This window comes from Desmodus rotundus, chromosome 8 (assembly GCF_022682495.2).
Source record: "Desmodus rotundus isolate HL8 chromosome 8, HLdesRot8A.1, whole genome shotgun sequence".
NCBI classification, from domain to species: Eukaryota; Metazoa; Chordata; class Mammalia; order Chiroptera; family Phyllostomidae; genus Desmodus; species Desmodus rotundus.
Window position 1 is genome coordinate 113252101 of NC_071394.1, and position 25847 is coordinate 113277947.

Sequence of the window (25847 nt, forward strand, 5' to 3'; positions counted from 1 at the left end):
TATTACAGTGTAGACCATATTTTCAATCATTTCTTGGAAAACCCTTGAACCTGCCAAAGAATGTGCTTACCACAATTACACCTAGTCTAATTATTTTAAAGTTCCTCCTGGTGGGATCCAGGTGGCTACCCACCAAGAATCTGTGTACATAAATAACCAATTAAAACTAAGTTTGGCTTCAAAAAAGTAAATGGGAAAGGCTCAGTTGGCAAAGGCAAATCTGGTACAATTTCATTTACCTGTGGAATCTAAAGAGCAAAATAAATGAACAAACAAAATAGAAACGGATCTATACTTCAGAGATCAGATTGATGGTGGCCAGAGGGCAGGGGGTTGGGGTGGGGGCTGGGTGAGAAAGGTGAAGGGATTAAGAAGTACAAACGGGTAGTCACAAAATGCAGAGGTGTAACGTACAGTATAGGGAACTTAGTCAATAATATTCTAATGAACGGACAGTGCCAGGTAGGTACTGAAAATATCAGGTTAGACGTTGTAAAGTATATGATTGTCTAACCACTATGCTGTACACCTAAGACTCATACAAAATAATATTTAATGTAAAGTGTAGTTGAAAATAAATTAAAAAGAAATAAACTCCATGGCTTAAAAAAAAAAAAAAGATGGGAAGAAAGCTGTGCTCAGCAGAGGAGGGGCTGGACTCGTCTAGATGGGTTTATAAAGACCTACATAACACTAGTTACATACAGCTTGCCTCAGGGCGTTTGGGTCATGCTTTACTAGTCCAGCAGTACTATTTGTCTCTTTCTAAAGTTACGTAATTAACGGGATGTGCCCATAAAACTTGAGGAATTTATGAGTAGTTTCCTAATTCTCTTTTCTCAGAAGTGTTAAATCGCTTCCTCAGGAAGATGGACAAAAGCTACAAATCAAAGGAGTGAACGACATGAACTCCAGAGAGTTCCAACTCACTACTGACCTTTTATCCCTTGACTTTCCTAGGAGCACTCCATCTTCTGTTTTAGATTACTTTGGGGGCTGCGAAGACCTGTCAGGCATGCAACAAGGGGCCATGGCCCGGATGCATGCTACTCAAAGTGTGGTCCTTGGCCTAGCAGCAACCGCAGCACCTCAAAGCTGATTAGAAATGTGGACGCTCAGCCCCTGCCCCAGACCTGTCTAAAACAGATTTGCATTTTCAATCTCCACATGGTATGTATGCAGGTCAAAGTGTTACAGGTCCCTGAACAATTTTTAAAGGACACTGTAAGTCATACAAGTCTATACGTGTGTGTCTGAGTACAGGTCCCCAACTCTGACTTTTCCAGCATTGAACAGAGCTAACCATAATGAGAGCTAACACTCATTTCATTGAAGTTTAACTGCATGCTTGCACTGCACACACATAAATTACCTTACTTAATCTTAAAATGATTGCTTCTGAGGTGGTATTTATTATGTAGAGGAGTGATTCTCAAACTTGATCCAGCAACAGAAGTGCCCGAAGGGCTAAGACATAAATTGTTCAGCCAACCCCCTAAAAGTTTCCGACTCAATAAATTTGAAGTAGACCCCCCAAGAAGTGGGTTTTACCAAGTACTCAGGTAATGCTGACTGGTACCACTAATACAGAGGTCCCCAATATGAGCGTCTGTGAATCCAACTACCTGGGCCCACACCTCAGATGCCCGCTATTTGTTTTCCATACCCTGTTTTGTTTTCTTCTGGCAAGTCCTAGGGATTCTGTTTGTGTTCGTCTCCTTCCCACAGCGGTCACTGCCCACCTCCCCTTCTTTCTCAGGCTACCTGAGGAAGGCAGTGCCTTTCCACCACTCCTCCTCTTCGCTGTCCGTGAGGCTCAGCTCTGCAGGACTTTGATGTTATCCGTGCTCAGTACCACAGAGTGATGGTCCATTCCTGTGTGTAAGGAACATTCCAGAAATCTCACAAATCCTAAGTTTATTCTTTTACTCTTGGCTTTAATGTGGAATTAAATCCCTATGAAATTCTTGGAGCTTTTTAAGTTCAAATAACTCAGAGTTACTTCTAAGGAAATGCCCAATTAAAATTCACTTCTTTGTTAAAAATAAATAAATAGTTGAAACTTCCATCTACATTACCGCACTGGCTTCTTTCAAGAATCTTATTAAATAGGAAAGGTAAATAAAATAATGCACAGATAATTAGAAGAGACTCGAAACAAAGCAATAACAGCATCATATGTCTGGCTTTAGGAAGATCCTTATTTCAGAAGTCGTGTTTCCATGTTTTCTTACATGGGTATATATTATACACTCACCCATGTACATAGTTTTGCTGCTTTATTTACAGAAATATTTCTCAGTAGAACACAGTTGTATTTATACCATATTGTACCTAAAGAACTCAAGTGTTAGATGCTTATAAAAATAACATCCCAAGAAATATGAAAATAGGCAAAACAGTTTTTCTTAGATCAACAACTGAATTGATCTTACTTTTATTCTTTCCTAGTCTTTTGAATAAGATTTCTTTACATAGATGGCATATCTATTGCATTGAGGACTAAGTAGAAAATAAGTATCTTTAATTTCTTCCTTCAGTCCACTAACCCAATTAGTCTGTTAATGCGTTAAATTACAGAAGGATGGGGCAGTGGTTTAGACCTGATTTAGCATGCTTACTGTGAATGCACATATTAGCTTTTAAACTAAATTTAATATTTTAAGAAAAGTATCCAGAATAAAACTGAAATAAATATAACTAGTGGAGGCTTTACTTCCTCTCAGCTATACGCATGTGAAAATCTAGAGCTATCTGGTCATGTGTGAAGTGCATCTGTGGAGGGACCCTCAGGGGATGATCTGACGGAGCACTAAGTCTCCTGTGTAGAAGGCTTATGGCAGAAGGGACTAAGTCAACCCTGCTGGGAGTACTAAAGGCGAAGAACGAGTCTCAATTTACACCTAGTTCTATTGTGTATTCACTAACATATTTTGGTTATACTTATTTTTATTACTTTGCCTTATACTAGAATTAAGAGTGATTACCCAGTACTGTTGTGGTAATAAGGCGTTCTGTTGCTTATGTATATGGCTGTTACCGATTAGTTTCATACTTTCACAGTGTTCCTAAAGTCAAATAAGCCCTAAGGAAGAGAATGGCATGTGCATTTGACTCCTATTGTGGCCACTACCACAATCTCAGTGGCTTAAAATGAAATATACTCATCGTACAGTTCTGGAGGTCGGAAGCCTGAAATGGGTCCTACAGCCTGAAACCAAGGTGTCGGGAGAGCATCTCCCTTCTGGAGGCTCTCAGAGAAAAGCCCCTTTTCGTGCCTTTCCAGGCTCTGAAAGCCACTAGCCCGCTGTGAACCCTCCCCCATCTTCTCAGTGCCTCAAGCCAACCTCTGTTTCTGTCATCGCCTCCCCTTCTCTGACTCTGACCTTCCTGCTTCCCTCTTAAGGGGACCTTATGAATACATTTGTTCTGCCCAGGTGACACAGGATAACTGCCCATCTTAAAACCCTTAACTCAATCACATCTGTGAAGTCCCTTTTGCATAGCCACCAGTCCCAGGGATTAGGACAACTTTAAGGCAACTTTATTTGCCACATCTTAATACCATTCTACCTATATAAGTCCTTGCACTATCTTCTGAACCCACTGGTCATACCTACAGCCAGAGACCTGGTGAAACCTCGCAATGGCTCACGAGAACCAACTGTGCACACTTCCTCCCTACTCTGTGTTCAGTGATGCCATGGTAGTAGCTGGAAACCAGCCACGATGGAAAAGAGGTATTGTTATAGGTCATGTCTTTTATTTTGTTGGGAGATGTTAAACATTCACTAACATGCAACTGCATACAATCATTTTTCTGCGTGGTTGTTGGGCTCCCTGCTTACTTCCAATGGGCAAATCTATGGCCAGTAAATTCATGTTCAGTGCTCTTGCTTTGGAAACGCTCCCACTGAGAATAAACTACATCTCTGCTGCCTGGATTCTAGGACTCTTCTCTTTCGCACCATAGTCCCATGTGAATCAAACTAAGCCTCCCACTACGTGCTGAACTCAGTGGTCTGACACACAGCCTCTGCCCACAGGGCCAAGTCTTCCCCGAGGCCTTAAACCCATCATGCAAGCCCATGCCAGGGCCAGCCTCATGGTTCTGTGAACTCTGCAGGCACAAAGAGCCGCACACTAACAATGGCCCTCTGCCTGGCTTAACACTCTACTGTCAGCAGCTTGATTTCTTAGTAGAATTTGAGCAAGTAGCCACACATTGGCATTTTGCACTGAGCCCTGCAGACTATGTGTCTGGCGCTGCTCACAGCCATCCTCGGCTACATAGTAACAGGAACTTCTGGGTAACTTTTACCTCCACACCATGTGGGACACAGAACAGAGCTGCAAATTAATATCTAAATGTGTTCATCATAGTAACTCACTCTACTGATTCAAATGCCCCCCCTGTGAATAATTCAGTCACTTCAGTTTTTATATTTCTTTTTCCAACTTAATCTCTGTTTCCTCAGCTCCTGTTCAAGAAGGATTTGGTACATGGAGCAAGTTTATGTGAACAAATTGCAAGGAAGGGTAATCTCTGGCTTCAGGATGCTGGTCCTTGAGAATATGCGGGCTGATGTCTCCTGGGGTGTGGCTGGTCGGATGCCCCCCTGAGGGTATTCAGCAATGTCTGCTGCTGAAGTCCTAGCGCTATGACTGAAGATCACTTCATTTTTATCTATATCAGGAACCAGGATATCTGCCTGTTAACCTGATCCTACATTGATTCATAGTAATGCTGCAAATCACTCTGAGTTCCTGCTACATTAATTGAACCTAGCCCAAGTCTAGGATGTAGGCTTTCCTTGGCCCTCACCATGCCAGACTCTGTAGCCACTTAACTCAGTTACAAAGGGCTTCACCATGTAGGGGCAGGGAAATATCTGAGTCCCTCCTCTCCATCAGAAGGAGAGTAAGGAACACTCTAGTGTGCAACTCAAGCTCTCTTTGCCTGATCTCTTCACTTGGCAAAGCTCACCGGACAAAGCAGAATTACTCGGGAGTCCTAAATGAAGTAAGGGCCAAAAAGCCCTTTCAGGCCTTGATATTTCTATATACCTCTCTAATATTGGCTTGGCCAAAAAGTTCATTTAGTTTTTTCCAGATGATGGCTCTAGTAGTGCTTAGTTGTGTTTAACTTCATTTGAAACAATTTTGTTAGATTTTATTGTGACAACTGTCATACCAGCGTGTATTTAAAAAAAAAAACTAATTAAAATTGGTGAATTTTTGTGCAGCCATTTTAATATTGAAGATGGAAGAAAGTATGCAGCATTTTTTGGTATATTATGCTTTATTATTTCAAGAAAGGGAAAAATACAACTGAAAAGCAAAAAAAAAGATTTGTGCAGTATATAAAGAAAGTGTTGTGATTGATCAAACGTGTCAGAAGTTTTTGTGAAGTTTCTTGGTACTATTGACATTTTGGCCAAATAATTCTTTGCTGTCTTATGCATTGGAAGGTGTTTAGCAACTCCCCTGGCCTCTATCCACTAGAAGCCAATAGCGGGAGATAGCTGACATACTCAAAATATCCAAATCAATAAAGTTATTGCTGAAAATAAAAAATGTGTCTCTTATTTTATGGAAAAAACTAAATGGACTTTTTGGAACCCAATATATCTTACCTCTCTGGGACTTCTCTCACTTCCAGTTTCCCCCTTCTTTTAATTTTAACACCTCCCAAAATCACATATGATAAGCAAATATGCAGCATTGCTTATCATAGTAAATAACTCAGGAATATTTTAGATAACTTTATTCTGCTTTAAATTCAAAATCTCAACTACTGAATTACTAACACTATATCTCTACAGGAAAATAGATCACTCCTCTTCCAATGATGTCAAAAGAAATATGTTCTCTGGTTTATAAAATTTGTTTATAAATTGAACCTCAGAAATTAATGTGATAGCACAATATTTGGTGGTAGCCCTCTATGTTAAGTTAATAGAGGCAGTTAATAAACAGTATAATGACAAGGAGACTTGTAAGCATCACAGAATGAATCATTCAATCTGATTATGTGATGGACGATGACAGCGTTATCGATAGTTTGGAAAAGAAGTTATTTCAGGATCAGGCACGTGGGCTACAGAGGTCTCCTCTTTCATTTTTTATTTCTATCTTGGAAATACAGAATTACAATAAGCCCCAATGCTCATATTTGTGAGAATGTTATACATTGTTAAGATGTTCTATAGAATTTAAAATTTTTCTTAAGGATATTCTATTTAAAATAAAATTCTATTTTATGGGAGTAAGAATAAAAGCCTGATTGCAGGAATTATAAACTTTGGGGCAGTTTCATTAGTCACATTGACAAATGGGGTCCTTGACTTGTTGAGTAAATAAAATGTGCCTGACAGGATCATAATCATAAATTAATATTTATTGAGTACCCATAAGATGTGTTAGGGTTTTTCTCACACTATTCTAATTTATTGTCTCAAACGTTGGCACTCCTGACTAAAATAATTAAAGAATAAAGAAAAACTTGTTCCCATTTTCATAAAACTGTCATTTTTCTGTGTTTAAAAATGGAGTTTAAAATTAGATTAACTAAGAATAATTCTGAACCTCTTATTGTCCTGAAAAAAAAAAGTGATGGAAGCAATAGTTCAACTTTTGTTGAAATAAAATAAGAATAATATAATTTGTTGTTAAAGTTTTTCAATTTGGGTCTCTTTTACATTTAATAATGGGTGAGTTAAACGTAAGAAAAAGTAACACTCTTCAAGAGAAGATTCAGATACCCCAGGGTTAAAATCAATGTATCAAGTATAAACTTAGAATTTTAGATAAGCAATGAAATGAAAGAAAAACACTGACGATCCCTTGCCCCATAACCTTCTCAGACACAACGACATCTGAGAGGTAAAGACTCTAGCACATCTGTGACTGGTACAGAGAACAATTAAAAGAGAAATGACAGCATATTGGGCATCTGCATATGTTGATAATTATCCCATGAGTATTTATCCGATTAAACATGTAAACTTATTTCCAGGAAAATAATAACTAATGAAGGTGACATTCTCAAGATGTGAAGATGCAATAAGAAGAAAGAAAAAACATACAAAATAGTGAAGGAAGCAATTTCAGATCAAGTATACACACCTGGACACTCTTTTATGATGAAGATATAAATGTGATGGTTATAATGCTATACAAGAGACCAAGACCAGAAGCAAACTGTGGTGTGCAAAACCCTCCTGCCCCTGCGCAGAAGGATTATCTGCTCCTCAAATTAGCTCCAATCCTTGGGATGCACCCACAACCGTCGGAGCTAAATCTAGATGTAGGTACTCATTTGGTTTCATGATTTGTAGCTCTATGACAGTCCCTAAAACATCACTGAAAAATATAACAAGAAGAACATATTTTGATCAGTCTCTTGGGCTTGCAGTTAGTCTTCCCAGCATATATTAAAATAAAACAGAGGGCCAGCTAAATACCTGTAGAGCAGAGCTTTTGTTTTGTGAATGTGTATGTAAAGTAGGCCATCGCCATCCCATTCCTCTTCTTTGTCCCTTCCCCCTTAGTGATTATCTATTTCTTCCAAAGTTACTGGAGAATCCCAATGAAAGGATCTCGGAATGAGTACCTAAGGACTCTGAGTTTTTGACAGCAATCAGTGTTATTCTGAAATGGGTGGCCAAAGACCCATGAGAAAAACACTCTTAAGCTCTCAAATCTGATTCTGCTTTGCCCGCTTCATTGAGTTAACTTCTCAAAGATAACCTGCCATTTTACAGTTTCCAGGTCTCCAGTACAGGTTGCCTTTCTTGACCTTTCTGAAAAAGCTTTCAACACCTGCTGGTAACTGCTGCCTTTCTCTGAAACTCTCTTCTCCTTTGGCCTCTACACTTGGGAGCAATCCCAGTTGTTCTCAGGCATGGCAGGTGATGTAGCATCATGCAGATGACGTGACTCTGGAGCCAGCTTGCATTTCAAGGGTCACAAATTTAATATTCACATTAGACAAAGCTTTCCTCTCTATCCTCTTATCCTTAACGACAGTAGGGCATTCACTCGGACCTTTCTGGCTTGTTAGTCCCCAGACCAATTTTCTCTCTACTTTTCCAATATTAGGTTGGGCAGGCCAGTTATGTCTCACATCTAACTGAAAACCAGCAAAAGTAAATTTATCATGGTTTTCCTCCAACAGCAAGCCCCACATTTAAGGCTAGTTCAGATTAGTCTAGAGATACTCTGAAACTTTGCTGGACCCTAAGTGATAGTATAGTGCCCTTTATTCCTACCTCTGTGAGTTTCCTTATTTTTATTTATACTCAGTGTTTTACCTCATCTTCAGCCCATTTCCCTTAAATCTTCCAGAAAGCCCTTTTTTATTCTTCTCAAGTGTGCAGTGCTGCTACAGAATTATTTATTTTTGTGTGCAGATTTCTTGTGTCCCGGCCTTGCAATTTTGGAAACAAGAAGAGGAAATAGATGAATCTGGGCTGCTATTTTTAAATTTGTGCTACTTATCTCTTATTTAAAGATGAAATTAATATTTTTAAAGTCTAATAAATTAATCTTTAGTACCATCTTAAACACACACACACACACGCTCATACCATTGTTGAGTATTTTTGAAAACGTGGACAAAAAGAAGCATGCTGTATCTGAGGTGATGCTATGGAAAATGGGATCCATAAGTAGGGTTGGTCTCTAACTGCAAATATCTTGTTCAGGAAAGGGAAATTTATACATAAAAGAATCCCCCCTCTATTATCTACTAGATCTATTACCATGGGCAAATCATGTTTTACGGAAAATATAAAGAGAACAAAATAAAATTGAAAAAACATACTTTCAAACCTAGAAAAGTGGAAACGTGATTATTTTTTGAAGATTGAAGGGTAGAGAAACAGTAGGACTGGAATTGATTGGTAACAGGAAGAGGCAAAAGGTAAGGAAACAGGAGGTAATTCTAACCGTGCTAAACAGATAGGAAGTCCAGATGCACAAAACAATTGTTCTGCCCTTCAATTGCTCTAAGCTCCCAATTCCTTTAACTCTTCAAACCTCCCAAACATACACACACAAACACACACAGAGAATCACAAATAGAAATCTCTTGTATCTCAAATAAAGTCCATTCCCAAATTAAAAGGCATGCATTTAATTCATTCTTTTTTCTCTTAAGGCTTGCCTTAATGGTCATTTAATCTAATTTTTCATTGATAACAGACACAAAGAACTAGACTTCACTTCTGGGTGCAGTAGCCCAACAGGGTGGTCTCCAGACAAGGATCAGGCAGCCTCAGATTGTAGAACCTCACCATTATCCCATTAAAGAAGGGTTTATCAGGGCTATAAACTGGATTTAAAAAAATCTCTGTGCTGAAAAAGATGGTATCCTCTAATGGAATTAATACTAAGTCCAGGTGAAGCAAGTGGCTAGTGGCTAATAGTCTACCTCTTTTGAAATAATCAAATGCATTTTCCCTTCGGGTAGAACAAAAATCAGCAATCGAAGTCAGAAGCCTACTTAAAATCTGAACATGGTAAAATTAGCATTTCTCACTGTCTGCCATATTTTTATCCTTCAATGATAAGAAACTTAGATCGCTCAGACAAGAACAAAATGCCATTACGTAATGTTGGGCAATGTAGTATCAGCTTTTTTCATTGCCTCACCTTGGCTGACCCTTCTAAAGGAAATGGTCAATAAGAGAGAAAGCAGTGTGAACAAAGCAACATTCCTTCCTGCCACACTGCAATATGCCATATACTGATTTGGACAAGATATAATTACGACAGTAATTATCGTTATTAAATAAAATGAACCCCAAAGGAAATAACATGAATACACAAATTTACTGGCAAGTTCTAATTAGTCCACTGACATTCTATAAAAGCACAGATAGTCCTTGGAGAGCAAACATGAGATAAATTTATATATAAATAAGTTATATATAAAATCATGTTTTGAAGAAACATAAAATTCTGTGAAGCTATTTTGTTTTTAATAACTACCAATGTTACAGAAGAAGAGACATCTTGTAAATTGAAAATCTCCTGACATTTTTAAACCTCATCTGGGACAATCAATTCAAAGAGAAACGAGACTAAATCAGTGAGAGCTAGAAATAAAATTTTATTTAGCCTTTCTGCTAAATAAAAGAAAATTTAATGCTAAGGTGAAAGATAAGAGTGAAAATACTTTAGATTTATGTGCCACAAAACAATGCACACTAAAATACTGTGGAATAGTGTTAGATAAAACTGAATTATTTGATACCATTTTCAGCTCAATAAAAATAGAAAACCAGGTTTAATAAAATAACTCAAATATGACAAAGATAGTATGAATAAAATAAAGCTGACACAATAGGTCAGCTTGTTAGATCTACCTGCAGTTAGATCTAGCTGTGGCTACTGCTGAGGTCTCCTCTGAAGTATAATAATTTCAGTCCCAACTAGTATGATTAAACCAAGTGTTCTGATTAATTCATGAGTGCTTTTAATGACTTTACTAAGTAAAGTGCCTTGGGAAAAAATATAAGGACACAAGAAAGAGCAATAAAAATTTGTTAAGTAGTATATTCATCAACATATTGTTAGGGTTGAGATAGAATTTCATTTTTTATGTTCTCTTAAAATTATTTCTCTCTTTGAATGAATAAATACAGAGTTTTGACTGATTATTCATTTTGAGGAGACACTAGATTTTAGAAGAACAAGTATTGAAATGAATAAGACCTGAGTTTGCTAGTTTGACTATTTAATAATTGAGTGATCTTCAGCATCCTATTCAGTTGATGCTATCCTTAATTTCCACATGAGTAAGAGGAAGATAATGGCAACATCTCTGTGATTGTAAGAAAAAAATGAATTAGAAATATACATAAAGCCTTTAACACTATGCTAGCCCATATAAGTGCATTGATAGAATTATTTTTTAAATAATTGATTTGAGGAAACTCATTCCTATGATTGTGGTTTGAAAGTTGGTGACTATTCTGTTTTTTCTGGGATAGCTCTGCTTTGAGTTTCTAAACCAGGTGTATCTTTCATCCAAGTTTCTTTCTAGGTTATCATTCATTACTACTCCAAAAGAAACTGTAAACACCAAGGTAGGTGAAATAAAACAGCAAAGTTGACACTATCAACTTCCAATAATACAAACCTAAAGACAAACAACTTGAAATTGAATCATGCTGTGCTTAAGACAATTTTACATAAATGTCAATGATAAGGAATAGATTTCCCTTAAGAATTTCAAAATAGAGGCTGTGAAATATATATTTTAAACATGAATTAATAAATTCATTTGCACTTCCAGCAAAGATGGAGGCATTGATAGATACACTTTGCCTCCTCACACAACCAAAAGAAGGACAACAACAAATTTAAAAACAAAAAATAACCAGAATGGCCAGAAAATCGAACTGTATGGAAGTCCCACAACCAAGGAATTAAAGAAGGAACATTCATCAAGACTGGTAGGAGGGGTGGAGATGGGCAGCCCGTGCAGAGAGGACATGCTGCAAGGTAGCAGCTGGAGAACCAGTTGGCCCCACATTTGCGTGTGGATAAACCAGGAGGAACAACTGGAGAGCAGCACAGACCATGCAACCCAGGGTTCCAGTGCAAGGGAAATAAAGCCTAAAAACCTCTGGCTGCAAAAACCTGTGGGGGTTGCAGCAGCAGGAGAGACTCCCAGCCTCACAGGAGATTTTGTTGAAGAGACCCACAAGGTCCTAGGATGGACACAAAAGCACCCACTCAGGAATTAGCACCAAAAGGGCCCAATTTACTTGTGGGTAGCAGGGGAAGTGACTGAAAGCCAGTTGAGAGCTGAGCAAGTGGCACTGTTTCCTCTTGGACCCCTCTCCCAAATACATTGCCACAATACAGCAACATGGGTTGCCTCTCCCTGGCTAATACCTAAGGCTCAGCCCCTTATAACCTAACAGGCACACTGAGACAAAAAAAATATATATGGTCCAAATGAAAGAACAGATCAAAGCTCCAAAAATAGAACTAAGCTACAAAGAGATAGCCAACCTATCAGATGTAGTGTTTAAAACACTGGTACTCAGGATGCTCACAGAAATGGTTGAGTATGGTCACAAATTAGAGGAAGAAGTGAAGGCTATGAAAAGTGAAATAAAGGAAAATATACAGGGAACCAACAGTGAATGGAAGGAAACTGGGACTCAAATCAACGGTTTGGAGCCAAAGGGAAAAATAAACATTCATTCAGAACAGAATGAAGAAACAAGAATTCAAGAAATGAGGAGAGGCTGAGGAACTTCTGGGATAACTTTAAACATTCCAACATTTGGATCATAGGGATGCAAAAGGGAGAAGAGGAAGAGCAAGAAAATGAAACTTATTTGAAAAAATAACAAAGGAGAACTTCTCCAATCTGGTGAAGGAAATAGACTTCCAGGAAGTCCAGGAAATTCAGAGAATCCCAAAGAAGTCAGACCCAAGGAAGCACACACCAAGGCACATCATAATTACATTACCCAAGATTAAAGAGAAGGAGAGAATCTTAAAACCAGCAAGAGAAAAGGAGACAGTTACCTACAAAGGAGTTCCCATTAGACTATCAGCTGATTTCTCAAAAGAAACCTTGCAGGCAAGAAAGGGCTCATGAAAGTTTTTATATTTAAAAACCTTCATGATGTCAAATATATTGACAGATCAAAATTTAGCCACATTTTTAAACATCACTAAAATGTTGATAAAATGTATTTTACTTACCATACATGAAATATCCCACCAGAATACAATATTGTAATGCTTTGGAGTTGTTTTCTCCCTCCGCCATCCCTAGGTCAGGAATCCACCCTCCCCTCCCCCACCTCCCCTGCTTTCCCCAATAACCTTCCACTTGTTTCCAAAAGTCTCTCTGTACTATTTTTTAAATGCGTGTATTCCTAAAATCAATATATACTTTAAAATAGTCTAAAGTGATTAAACAAACTGAATTTTCACTTGCAAATTTAAACCATCTGTGTATATTAATAGGTACTATTTTATTGGTTAAAACCCTGCTTTAAAAGATATCTACATTTTTTCAAATCAATTTCAAGCTTACCAACCAATTGAAGCCTGTAACATGTATATGACAAGGAAAAAATTCTGAGATGTCATGAATTAAGTTACAGCAAGCCAGAGGGAGGAAGGAAGAGATGAGAGAAGTTAATCAGCGAACAACTGCAAGGCAAACCCAACCCAAGACTGCTGACATTCCCGAATGTGTACTGAAACTCTGAACATCAGCTGGCTATTTTGGTGATTCCTAAGGAGAACAGGCAGGCGCCACTGATGCCCAGACACCTCTGCTTCTTGCTTACACAAGCATTTTCCACACTGTTACCCAACACCAATCCAATGGAGCAAACACTTGGTCCTTATGGACTAGGCACCTATCCCCGAACTCGCCTACCTCAGCGTCTCCCACCTCCTCTGTGTACAGCCAATGTAGATTCTTTCAAAACAACTTACATCTTTCTTCCCCAAAACATTTCCATGAAAAAGCCCATCAACGCCAGAACAGTGGACATACTGGTCTATTCCAGCTAGCCCTGCTGTTGGAAGCTCAGACTGAGGGTTCCACCATGCATCTAGCATTTGGGTTCAATAAACACTTTCTTTCAGGAAAGTTGTCAGCCATGAAAGTTTTTTTTGTTTGTTTAACATAAAAAACGAACAAACCACATTGTTTTGTGTAAGATATAAAAGGATGTCCATTTTGAAATAATGATGTTAAAGGCAAACAAACATCAAGGAACTCTAATGTCAACCTTTTTAAATAACAACAAATGTCCAGGGTAATGATCACACCTTAATACAGTTGGTTATACACGACAAACAAAATTTCCTCTTCTCCAAAAGCTGTGAGAAATTATTTGGTTTACTGTACTGTGCTAATAAAGTTCCCATTTAATATTTTCTTCAAAATATTAAAAGCAGAAAGCAATCCATTCTCTTACTTTCACACCTGTAGTTCCACAAATAGTTTAAGTTGATGGTGTGAAATTGAGAAGACAGTTTTAGAAGAACTTACCATTGTCGTTTTTCAACATCCCATTGCTGAGCTGTTTTAATCTTTTTTGATGAGATTTCCCATTGTAGTGGATCTGAGCTTGGGCGGTGGAGTTCAGCTGGATGTTGCACACGCTGCACAAAGTGAAGTTCGCATGTTTCTTTTCTCTTTCTGGTTTTTCTTCTGAGTCATCAGGTAAAATTTCGGCCTCACTCTCTCCATTGTGCGCACAACTGAAATCTAGGGTTGCAAAGAAATTTATGAATAAGCCACTCAAGATTTCTGGATTCCTTTATATAATTAAATTGAGTAGCAAATAAAGATAGTCTAGACACTCAGAACTCAAAATTCTCACTTTGCCCCACTTTGATAGGTTGCTTTTGCCCTATCCAAAAACGAATAGCCTCTATAATGGAACACAAATGGCAAATATGTATTTTTTCTATGTCAAATACTGTGTTAAATGTCTGAAAGTGTTTAGCACACATTTAATTATTATGATAATAGATTAGGCATTCAAGTTTCCCCGTTTCATAAGTGAGGAAACTAAGGTTCAGACTGGGTGAAAAACTTGCCTAGGGTCCCAGGCAGGCTAATAACCAGTATAGTTGGGATAAGCATCATTTTATGGATCCAACTCCCAGTCTGTTAATCATCCTCTTCTCTAGCATTCATTTAATGTAATATTATATATTTCCCTTTTAATTTAACTAAATATAATTCTCTTATTTTTGCATTTCTTGAAGTTAAGGAAAGCCATTAATATCTACGTGGATACAACCTAAACATACAAAAATACTAAAACTGTTTCAAACTCTGAAGTAGTATATTTTAAATCAGCAGCACAAAACAGGTTTCTAATATTCAAGGTAGCTGCATAACAGGGTGTAAAAATGTGTAACTGCTCTATCAATTACATTTGCATATATTATTTTTAGATAAATGCATGCTTTTTATACTCAAATCTAAGAGAAAAGGGCAACTAATATTTCCAACACGTTCTGGGCTTAAAATAGTAATAATTACAGTAATTACTGCAATACATATTTTACTATTGATTGATAAATCACTTAAAATAATAATGACTCCTTTTAAAATTTTTTTTCTGTGCTTTCTCTACACAGGACTTTGCAGAACCCTTATGGTCCAGCCATGATTTCTCCATTCTAATTTTCCATATTCTTGAAGAATTTATTTTGTAATCTTTGCGATGATTGGGAAAGGAAAGCAATCATTATTTTTGTAACATTTATTTTTAGAAAGAGGGGAAGGGAAGAAGAAAGAGAGGGAGAGAAACATCAATAAGTGGTTGCCTCTCACATGCCCCCAACCAGTGACCGGGCCTCCAACCCAGCCTTGTGCCCTGACCTGGAATGGACCCTGAGACCTTTCCATTTGCAAGACAACAATTATTATTTTACAGCAATTATTATTTTAATGGGGCAGGCACTTTCTATGTGGTGAAGATGAACTGATGAGCAAGATAAGATTTTCCTTGCCATTGTACACCTAACTCATAATGACGGAAAGGGCTCGAGCTTTGGGAGCTGGCAAATGAGATAACAAATGCCCAGATAATGTTGACAATACACAAGAATTATTTGCTGGTAATTTAAAAAATACCTAGCCCCTGAACTTAGGCCAGAAACAATTGTTTTATCTCTTAAAGGATGTTGAGGGGACTATTTAATTTCTAAAAGGAGTGCAAGATTTTTAAGTATATAATTCACGCTTTTTGTGGACTAATTTATTTAAACTAGTTTTACCTTCTTTTAAAAAGTGAACTTTGTCTTTCTTAGGTGAATTTAAATAGTCATACTTAAAAGAAAATTTATAAACTGTGTAATTATTACATAATTTTAGTTAAAGCAAAATATATAAACATATTAGGCTTCTCTTATTTTATGTAAGCAAATGAATTTCAGCATATACTCCAGGCTGCATTCAGAATGTCCCAAAACCTTTTTCTAGAGTGATTTATGGTTTTACTCTTTTACCTCAAGTACCATTAAACAATGAAAAAGATTAAGTAATGACGATATGCTTAATTACAGTGATATTGTATAGCCAATAAAAGCAGATTTGGAAAATTTTATAACATGGGAAATTCATTGCTACAATAAGTAAAAAACAAACACAAAATGTAAATTTACACACAATATGTTTACAAATATGTAAAATACAAATAAGACAGAAAAATGTTAGTAGGAGGCGATGTTTAATGGTAGGATTAGAGTTGGCTTTTTTCTATATTTTCAGAATTTTAAATCTAATTACATTTATTATATAAAAGATAAATCCATATATTGGAAAGAAGCCTAAAATGAGCTCTAGTCTGTAGAATGAACGGTTAAGGTTTGTCGGATGTAGGGTACAGTAGGCACATAGTCCCAGTCCCTGAGCCCTTGCAACCCATCATTTTTGCCAAATATATGTATATATAAACATTTTCTTCCTTGACTCACATTTCTGTCTTGGCTCACTAAGTAAAAACTTCAGTAGATTAATGTTTATTCTTTGTCCGTTAATTGTGACAAACACACCATACTCATCCACGTGTCAATGATAGAGGGAACTGGGTGTAGAGTTACATGGGAACTCCACTAGTGGGGCAACTTTTCTGCAAGTCTAAAACTATTCTAAAATAAAAGGTCTATTTAGATCTTTTTAAAAGTTGGGGACTAGGCCAGGGACCATCCTCTGTTCCTCTCCTGGAGCCATAAATTAGGAATTTCTCTACTTTTATTAACTTGTGTGGTGCTCTGGGGAAAAACAACGACAACAACAAAACTAGGAAAGCAGCTTCTCTTCTTCCATCTTTTGCTCTTTCATTTCCACAACAGAAAAAGTAAGTTGAGCGACTGGGAGGGTGGGGGAAGGAACACTGCCTCATGCGTGGCCCACCACCTTGGCTCTGTATTTCAAAATCAGCCTAAAATTACATTCTCTTGTCTCCTCAGTTGCCATGTATGAACCTAAAGTGTAATGGCTTAGCATCCCTGCGTGGAAGGCCCAGAATATTCCCTACTTGCCTTATAACTGCGAGGTAAAGACAATTCAGAAAGAAAAGGGTGGAAAAAAATCTAATATATACCATGATTCCAAGCCATTTTCTCTAATTCAACTTTGCCTATTAAATCATTAACCTACCAAGCCACCAACAAAAACTCTAACACACGTCACCTGAGTCTCTGTGTCTTTTTACAGTTTATTCCAATCAAGGATGAAGAGTGAGCTATTCAGACACACACACACACGTTATTCAACCCATCTCCACATAAGAATTGATCAACTTCAGCTTTAATTTAGCATTTCAACTCTATCACAGCTTGTACAACCACTGATAAAAAATTAAAGTATCTAAGAGACAGCAATGCCTAATTCTATTAAGTAGAAAACTTTCCCTACAAAGAACTTCAGTGTTTTATTTCAAAGTCTCACAGTCAGGCCCCATGGTTCTGCCCATGACTGGTTTTATGCCTTGCTCTTGGATCTGCTACCTTGTAAAATGGCAAGCCTCTAAAGTCTCCATGAAACTTAAGGTCCTATAATTGGAAATAACAATGAAATGTCAGTAGATGACATCGGCTAACATAAAGTTTAGAGTACAATAAACCATATTTTAAAGAATCTTAAAAGTGACCTACAAAATCATACAACTGCAAATGATTGAAGTAAACTAAACCAAAATATTTTTGTTTTTTCAATGGCTTCTTCCACCATAGATATTTTTTTTTAATTAGGTAAACAGGGATTTTGAGTGTAGAACTCACGTAGTACAGACTTGCTCCCATACATTGTGGGGAAAAAAATACTAAACTTCTAAAATTCTGGTTTGACAGTGTATCTAGAAATCTTTTTTCACCAAAGAGAAAAAAATAATCTATGGATATTTGTAATACAGTTGCTAAATGACTGGTTAGAAAAGATGAGAACCAGCTACTTAGTAAAAAAAAATAGAAATCCTATGTTTGTTTGATAACGTTTTAAGACTCTGAGTTTTAACAGTATTTATACAAAGGGTAACAGGTGACAAATTATTACTCTTTCAAAATAAATTCCTTTGAGAAAATAAAAGTCTAAATATTGCCCAAAGGTAAGACAGTGTGTTTTCAAAAATCATCTTTCTGAAAGAACAATCTAATGATATTTTTTATTTATTTATTTTTTATTGTTGTTCAAGTACAGTTGTCTCCATTTTCCTACCATCACTTGTCCCCCACCCCACCCACCCCCACCTCCCACCCTCAATCCTACCCGCCTTTGGCCTTGTCCATGGGTCCTTTACACATGTTCCTTGATGAACCTTCCCTTTCTTTCCCCCATCATCCCTCTCCCCACTCCCCTCTGTTACTGTCAGTTTGTTCTTTATTTCAATGTCTCTGGATATATTTTGCTTGCTTGTTTGTTTTGTTGATCAGGTTCCATTAATAGGTGAGATCATATGGTGTTTGTCTTTGTACTGATATTGAAAGCCCTAGAGAGTCTATTAAATCATGAAGGGCTTTATCAATTAATTGCTGTACTGTTTTTTTAAAAGGTTCTGTTTGGGAAAGACACATCAGTCTAGACTATTTCACTAAAGGGAAGTTGTACTTTGTATAATCTGTACAAATTCTTATAGGGTTTGTACTTCTTATGCAAGTTTTCTTGACTGGCTCAGTAAGAAAGGAGGTGGAAAATATAACAAAAAATTAGCAATTATTTTTAGAGTATGATCTCACAACCGCAACTGTCAAATGTCATTTTGATAAGATCTTTTAAGTGCCATCTTAAAATTTGGTAAAGGTTTGTGGAGATCATGAAAGAGCATTTACAGAGTGAAACGGTTTAAAAAATACTATATTACTATTATGCAATTTCATGGCAGTTACTTGTGATAAAGTTTCTAGGGTTGACATCATACATAAATTTTAAAAGCATTCATTTAATTTAAAATAACTTAGGAAAATGATATGGTTTTGAAAAGTGGTCCTAGTTGACAAAGACATTACTGTTCAGAGTGCTTGTGGAGAGATTGAATAGAGTTGCCTCATAAGAGTAAGAGCATATAAAGCATTACAAGTAAATATTTAAAAATCTATTCTCATTCTTGAAATTTGAAAAATTGGTCCAAAATGAGCTTTGAAATTTTATTCAGCACTTCCCTATACAAGTACATCTACACATTTACAGATATATTTCAAATATACTGTGAGAAATCAAATGGACTATTTCAGCAGGGTGTGTTCTTTAGAAACAAAAATGTATTGTACTGTAATGGCTAAATATTAAACACATTATATAAAATATATTTATAGAATTTCACCATTGAGAAAATTATATATCACATCAGTCTTCTACATTTCATGTGTAAAACTATAATTAGTGCTATGAAGTACCAACACAAAAACTATTTTGTATTGATTTCATTCCCCACTAGAGTGCAGTATGAATTTAAAATTAAAACTACAGTATCCGGAGAGTCTCCTAACACTAGGTAGGCATAAAAATAGCATTACTGTAATTTTGTAAATATACAAATGAACATATTTATATGTCCAATATTCATCTTTAGTGGCATATATAATATCTAATGTATTTTACATAAATTCACAAAAATGTAGCCATTATAATCAGACATTAAAGACAGATTAGAGGAAAGTCGGAAAAGCAGATATAAATCAATCATCGTATGTTATTATTAATAAACAGCAATTATTTTATATAGTCTCTTGACTTAATTATTCCTTGGGAAAATTCAAAATGAGGACATTTGAATTGTAATATCTTACTTTTAAACAAAACATAAAAGATTACATGAGGCAGATCAAGGTTAATGGATTGTTACTTCAATTATAGTTTCTTATTACATCACGGCATCAAACTAAAGTTGTCATTTCCAATAAGATTATGGTTTCCCAAGCTGATGAAACTCTTACTGGATATTCATGGATTCTCATACAAAAATTAAACTGAGAGTGGCAGCATGAGATACAGAATGAAACTTTAAATGTATTCCTTTCCCTTTTTTTTAATTCTCTTTATTTTTTACTGTGTTCTAGTACGGTTGACTCCATTTTCCTCTCGCTATAACCCCCGCCCCACCCATGCCCACCTCCCATCCTGGATCCTACCCCCCTTGGCTTTGTCCATGGGTCCTTTATACATGTTTCTTGATGGACCTTCCCCTGTTTTCCCCCATTATCCCCTCCCCTCTCCCCTCTGGTTTGTCAGTTTGTTCTTTATTTCAGTATCTCTGGTTATATTTCGCTTGCTCTTTTTTAAGAAGTAAGCTAAAAAATTATAATCTCTGATTCAAAATTTCTATTTTGAAATCTCAGACTTAAAAAAGTCTTATGTTACTTTTTAAGTGACTCATCCTGAAATCACGGCTCGAATATCTCCGTGACCAAACAAGAGCAAATGGTTTAACCTCAACATTAGAATAAAGACAATTCTGTTTCCTTTCAACTCATTCTTCAATTAGAACCTATATTCAATAATAGGTTATATATACACGTATTTCTTACATTTCAATGCAATTAAAGTTACGCCTTAAAGTTTCAAAGTCCAGTGAAAATATATACATTATTTTTTACAAGGTGCAAATATTTTTCAATATTCTGACCTATTTCCTATTTCTTAAATTTTAGGAATCTCTTCTCAAATCAGTCATGTTGCCAGGGTCTCTTTGACAAAATATGACACTGGGACCATTACCTCCCAGAGTCTCTGCCACCCTGTCGGGGATGTTGAGGCTGGACACTGGGCCATGCCCTTGAGTTTTTAGGCCATATTTTTTTATGAGGCTACTTTAAGTATTAACCTTGTTCCCTTGAGAATGCACCAGATATCATTGTGCATCTGTGTCCTGCTTTGCTTCCACAACAGCTTATGTAAAGCTTAAGAGTTGTTTGCCCCAGAAAAACTTCTGGAGACCTAAATTAAACAGAGATTGTTTTTGCGTTTATCTGTTGAAAAGTTATGTCAAGGAAGGAACCAGAAGATTTTAAAGATCATTGAAAAGTGATTCAACAAATGTAAGCACCTCCTATGTGTCCAGCGCTCTTTTTGGCATGTGGGATATTAGCGTACCACGTAAGCATAAATACCCTGGTTTGGTGTGGAGTTTGAGGAGAGGCTGAAACTGGATTGTAGGAAATTTAGGATGACTTTTGATAATCAGTTACAAGCTAAAGAAGAATAAAACTGTGGTACTTGTTGTGATTAAGATTTGGGCTTGCAAATTCAGCAGTTGGATGCTTAAGTGGTTAGTTTATTTTGGGAAACAGCTTTGCCTTCTCTCATTCATAATGCTTAAAGTCCCGGGATTTTCTTGTTTGTTTTTTCCCCATAGGCTCCATCTTCTTAAAACGTATTTTGATATTCTGGTGATTTCTACTGTTGTCCCTGTCTATTCTTTTTATAACATAGACTCTCTCATGATGTTACTGGCATCTAATTTTATCATAACCGTTTTTTTTAATGTTAATTTTTTTATTGTTATTCAATTACAGTTGTGTGCCTTTTCTCCCCATCCCTCCACCCCACCCCAGCCAAACCCCCTTCCCTCCCCCACCTCCACCCTCCCCCTTGATTTGGTCCATGTGTCCTTTATAGTAGTTCCTCTAATCCCCTCTCCTCACTGTTCCCTCCCCACTCTCCCCTGTCCATTGTTAGATTGTTCTTAGCTTCAATGTCTCTGGTTATATTTTGTTTCCTTTTTTTTTTCTATTTATTATGTTCCAGTTAAAGGTGAGATCATATGGTATTTGTCCCTCACCGTCTGGCTTATTTCACTTAACATAATGCTCTCCAGTTCCATCCATGCTGTTGCAAAGGGTATAAGCTCCTTCTTTCTCTCTGCTGCGTAGAATTCCATTGTGTGAATATACCATAGTTTTTGGAGATGATGGGCACTTAGGTTGCTTCCAGCATTTGGCTATTGTAAATTGTGCTGCTATGAACATTGGGGTGCACAGGTTCTTTTGCATTGGTGTTTCAGGATTCTTAGGGTATAATCCCAGCAGTGGAATTTCTGGGTCAAAGGGCAGTTCCATTTTTAGTTTTCTGAGGAAATTCCATACTGTTTTCCACAGTGGCCTCACCAGTCTGCATTCCCACCAACAGTGCACTAGGGTTCCCTTTTCTCTGCATCCTCTCCAACATTTGTTTGTGGATTTGTTTATGTTGGCCACTCTGACTGGTGTGAGATGGTACCTCATTGTGGTTTTAATTTGCATCTCTCTGATGGCTAGTGATGCTGAGCATCTTTTCATATGTCTCTGGGCCCTCTGTATGTCTTCCTTGGAGAAGTGTCTGTTCAAGTCCTTTGCCCATTTTTTAATTGGGTTGCTTGTCTTCCTGGAGTAGAGTTGTGTGAGTTCTTTATATATTTTGGAGATCAGGCCCTTGTCTGAGGTATCATTAGCAAATATGTTTTCCCATACTGTTGGTTCTCTTTGTAATTTGGTGCTCTTTTATTTAGCCATGCAGAAGCTTTTTATTTTGATGAGGTCCCATTTGTTTATTCTTTCCTTTATGTCCCTTGCTTTAGGGGATGTGTCTGTGAGGATGTTGCTGCGTGGAATGTCTGAGATTTTCCTGCCAATGTTTTCCTCTAGGACTTTTATGGTGTTACGACTTATATTTAAGTCTTTTATCCATCTTGAGTTTATTTTTGTGTATGGCATAAGTTGGTGATCGAGTTTCATTTTTTTGCACGTAGCTGTCCAGATCTCCCAACACCATCTGTTGAAGAGGCTGTTTTTGCTCCATTTTATGCTCCTGCCTCCTTTGTCAAATATTAATTGACCGTAAAGGCTTGAGTTTATTTCTGGGCTCTCTGTTCTGTTCCATTGGTCTATGTGCCTGTTTTTATGCCAGTACTTATGAATTACCTCATTACCCTTCACTCGATGTTTCTCATCCCCCTCCCCCCAGTATCAGAGCAGTAGAGCAGACACTACTAATTATTCAGAATATCTTCATGCTTCTTGAGAGTATTTCTCACATCAAGAAAAAGTTGCCTGAAGAATGTGTGCAATCCGATTGTGGCAGATACACTCTAAGATGGTCCCTATGATTCCTACCTGAAGGAAGCCAGACCTTTGCATAGATGGGCTCCCCTGGAGTGTACGCAGAAGATATATGTAACTTGTTTCTACCAATAGAAATTGGTAAAGGTGATGGGATATGTGTCTGGATGTATGGGATGTACAGGATTATGTTACATAAAATGGTAACACTCATCTTGTGCAGAGACACTTGTCTCCCTTGCTAGCTTGAAACTACCTTGTTACTGGCTTCCCTGTGAACAGAACCACTTAGCAAGGTAATTCTCAGGCCAACAGCCAGGAGGAAGCCAAGGCCATCGTAAACAGCTGAATGCTACTAACCGTTACCAAGGAGAGACTTGACTTGGGGGCACCTCCCCCACCCCCCGAGCTTGTTCCTCTGCTCTTGCCTCACTTGCAAGAGACAAATTCAAGTGAGAAACACGAATAGTGGAAATGAGACAGTTAAGTTTATTTATGAAACACATACAAGCACAAAGCTGCAAGCAGGCACCTGGTGAGTCTGAATGCCCCATATATAAAGGAAATAAAGTTGTCAGGAAGTTTGTTAGTAAATTTGTTCTCTGCACTTGAACCGAGGCTGCAAGTGGCACTCAGCTAATCCGAGTGCACCGACTACTGGGGTTCAGGGGTTATATAGTTTAGTTAGCTTCTAGGTACCCCTCCTTCTCCCCCTTCTAAATGCTACAAATGCTTTCTTTCTCAGCTAGTAAAGGCTCTTTGTCTTGGCTAGTGAATTTGCTACAGGGGCTCCCCTTCCTAGCACACACAGTTTCAAGGACTCCCCTCCTCCTGCACTGTCACAGTTTTGCTTGTGATATTCAGAACGCCCAGAAATCTTATCAGACCAGGCTCCAGACTGCTGAGTCAATGGGTGAGACATGTCTCCCTCTTCCTCCCTTCCTTGTCTACCACCTGTCCTACCTAACACAACAACCAGGAGAGTAAGGAGGAAGTGGTTTCTTCCCCAGTCAAACCTTAGATGAGACCACAGACCTGGCTGATATCTTGGTGGCCAATTTCTAGAAGCCTAAAAGAGTCAAAAGGTCTGCCACAACCTCCCTTCATCAGTATTTCATACGCATATTTACCCTGTGACCTCATGTGATACATTTTGTTTAGAGCCCTTTGGCTCCAAAACTCTTAAACTCACCCAAAGTAACTTGTGTGTCTCTGAGTAAGTTGCTTCTGAGACAGAGCATTTTAATTAGCCATTCAGTTGATACTTTGTTTAACTTTTCTGTTTTTGCTCATCAGCTGCAAGCTGGCAGAGGACTCAGAGGACCCAGCTAGCAACGTCTGAACTCCTGAGGCTCCCAGCTGTGAGATAATAAATCTGTGTTGTTTTAAGCCATTGCATCTGCTGTGATGATGCAGCAAGTTAACTAATACACCATCAAACTCTTCTGCATTAATTAGCAGTGAAATCAGAAATTAACCCAGATATCCAAGGAAATGTATTGATTTGCCAATAAAAAGTCCATCAACAACTTTACCACCTCAGCTTTGTAAAAGTGATTCGTCATTTTTGCCTTATAGGCTTTAACACATCCCAGCTATCTACTTATCCCCAAACACAGAAAGCATGTTTGAGTAAAGCAGATGGAAAAATACATAATTTCCCCCATAAAGGTCCATGTCACCTGGTGTACATCCAAGAGAGACATCACTCGTCAACTATGACACCCTCTCCTTTACAGCCTAGATCCGGTTTCACACGCAATAGCTCAGTGCGCAAATCCACAGACTGTTCTGATTTGCCATATAAGATGGAAACTTATTTGCTATACTGGATACATTGACTAATACGTAACTGTCAAACTTGACTTAGGGAGAAAGATAAACCCATCTTTAAAAAGGATGAAACTATGCTGTAATGATTTTTTCACCATAGTCCCATTATCATATTTTTTCATAATCTTTTTAAACTTGAAGAATGTCAGTTCACTTTGTAAGAACTTCATAATTCTAGACTCTGTACAAAGAATCAAAATTTAAAATAACTTTGTTAAATTACAGCAGTAGTTATAAATAAAAAAGTAATGCAATGTGGTATATTTGAGACAAAATAGCTATACCAACGTGAGAGATAACTTTTTAACATAGAGAAGACTTTTAAAAAGAGTTCATTATAGTCATGTATTTCAAAAGCATTATATTCAGATGTAAGTTCCACATAAAGACATGATAGATATGGATGAAAGTCTATGAATAAATGTGAAGACCACTAAAATGTTAGAGATTTATAAATTTAAATTATAAAAAATTAGATTCTAAGATGGAAAAAAGAAGACTGAGAAGAACCTTAATAACAGTCTTAAATATATTAAAACATTATTAAATTGAATGTGGTTTTCATTGTCTGTTCATTTCTGTTAATTAAAGAAAAATAACCAATGAGTTTAAACTATGGCATAAATAATTTAGGCTACCCACAGAATTATTAAGAAAGGAAGTTCCTTGGTTGGATTTTGTTTGTTTGCTTGCTTTAATAGATTTCCGTTTGTCTGTATAGTTAAAATTAAATTCTTCTGAAGGGGAAATGATGGATGCTGTTCTTTTTAAGTGCTTTGATCTCAGGGAATAAAGTTTCACTAACAAAGCTTCTTCATGAAATGAAAGTCCCTTATGGAAGTATATTTATATTCCACCACTGCTAAATATATTTTAATTTTAGAAACTAATTTTAGTAAGAAAATAAACTATAATTCTCCCATTTGAATGTTGCTTTGTAATGGAAATGGAATTTAGCAAAATATTGGGTT

The 25847-nt window shown here is 37.1% G+C and overlaps 1 protein-coding gene across 1 annotated transcript in view; it reads right to left on the reverse strand.

Moving 5' to 3' along the window:
- ZNF385D (zinc finger protein 385D) overlaps nucleotides 1-25847 on the reverse strand; it is a 741503-nt gene that overhangs the window by 559349 nt on the left and 156307 nt on the right. Inside the window, exon 2 of the mRNA XM_053930206.2 lies at nucleotides 14045-14263. Coding sequence (XP_053786181.1) covers nucleotides 14045-14263 — 219 coding nt within the window. The remainder of the gene's footprint in view (nucleotides 1-14044; nucleotides 14264-25847) is intronic.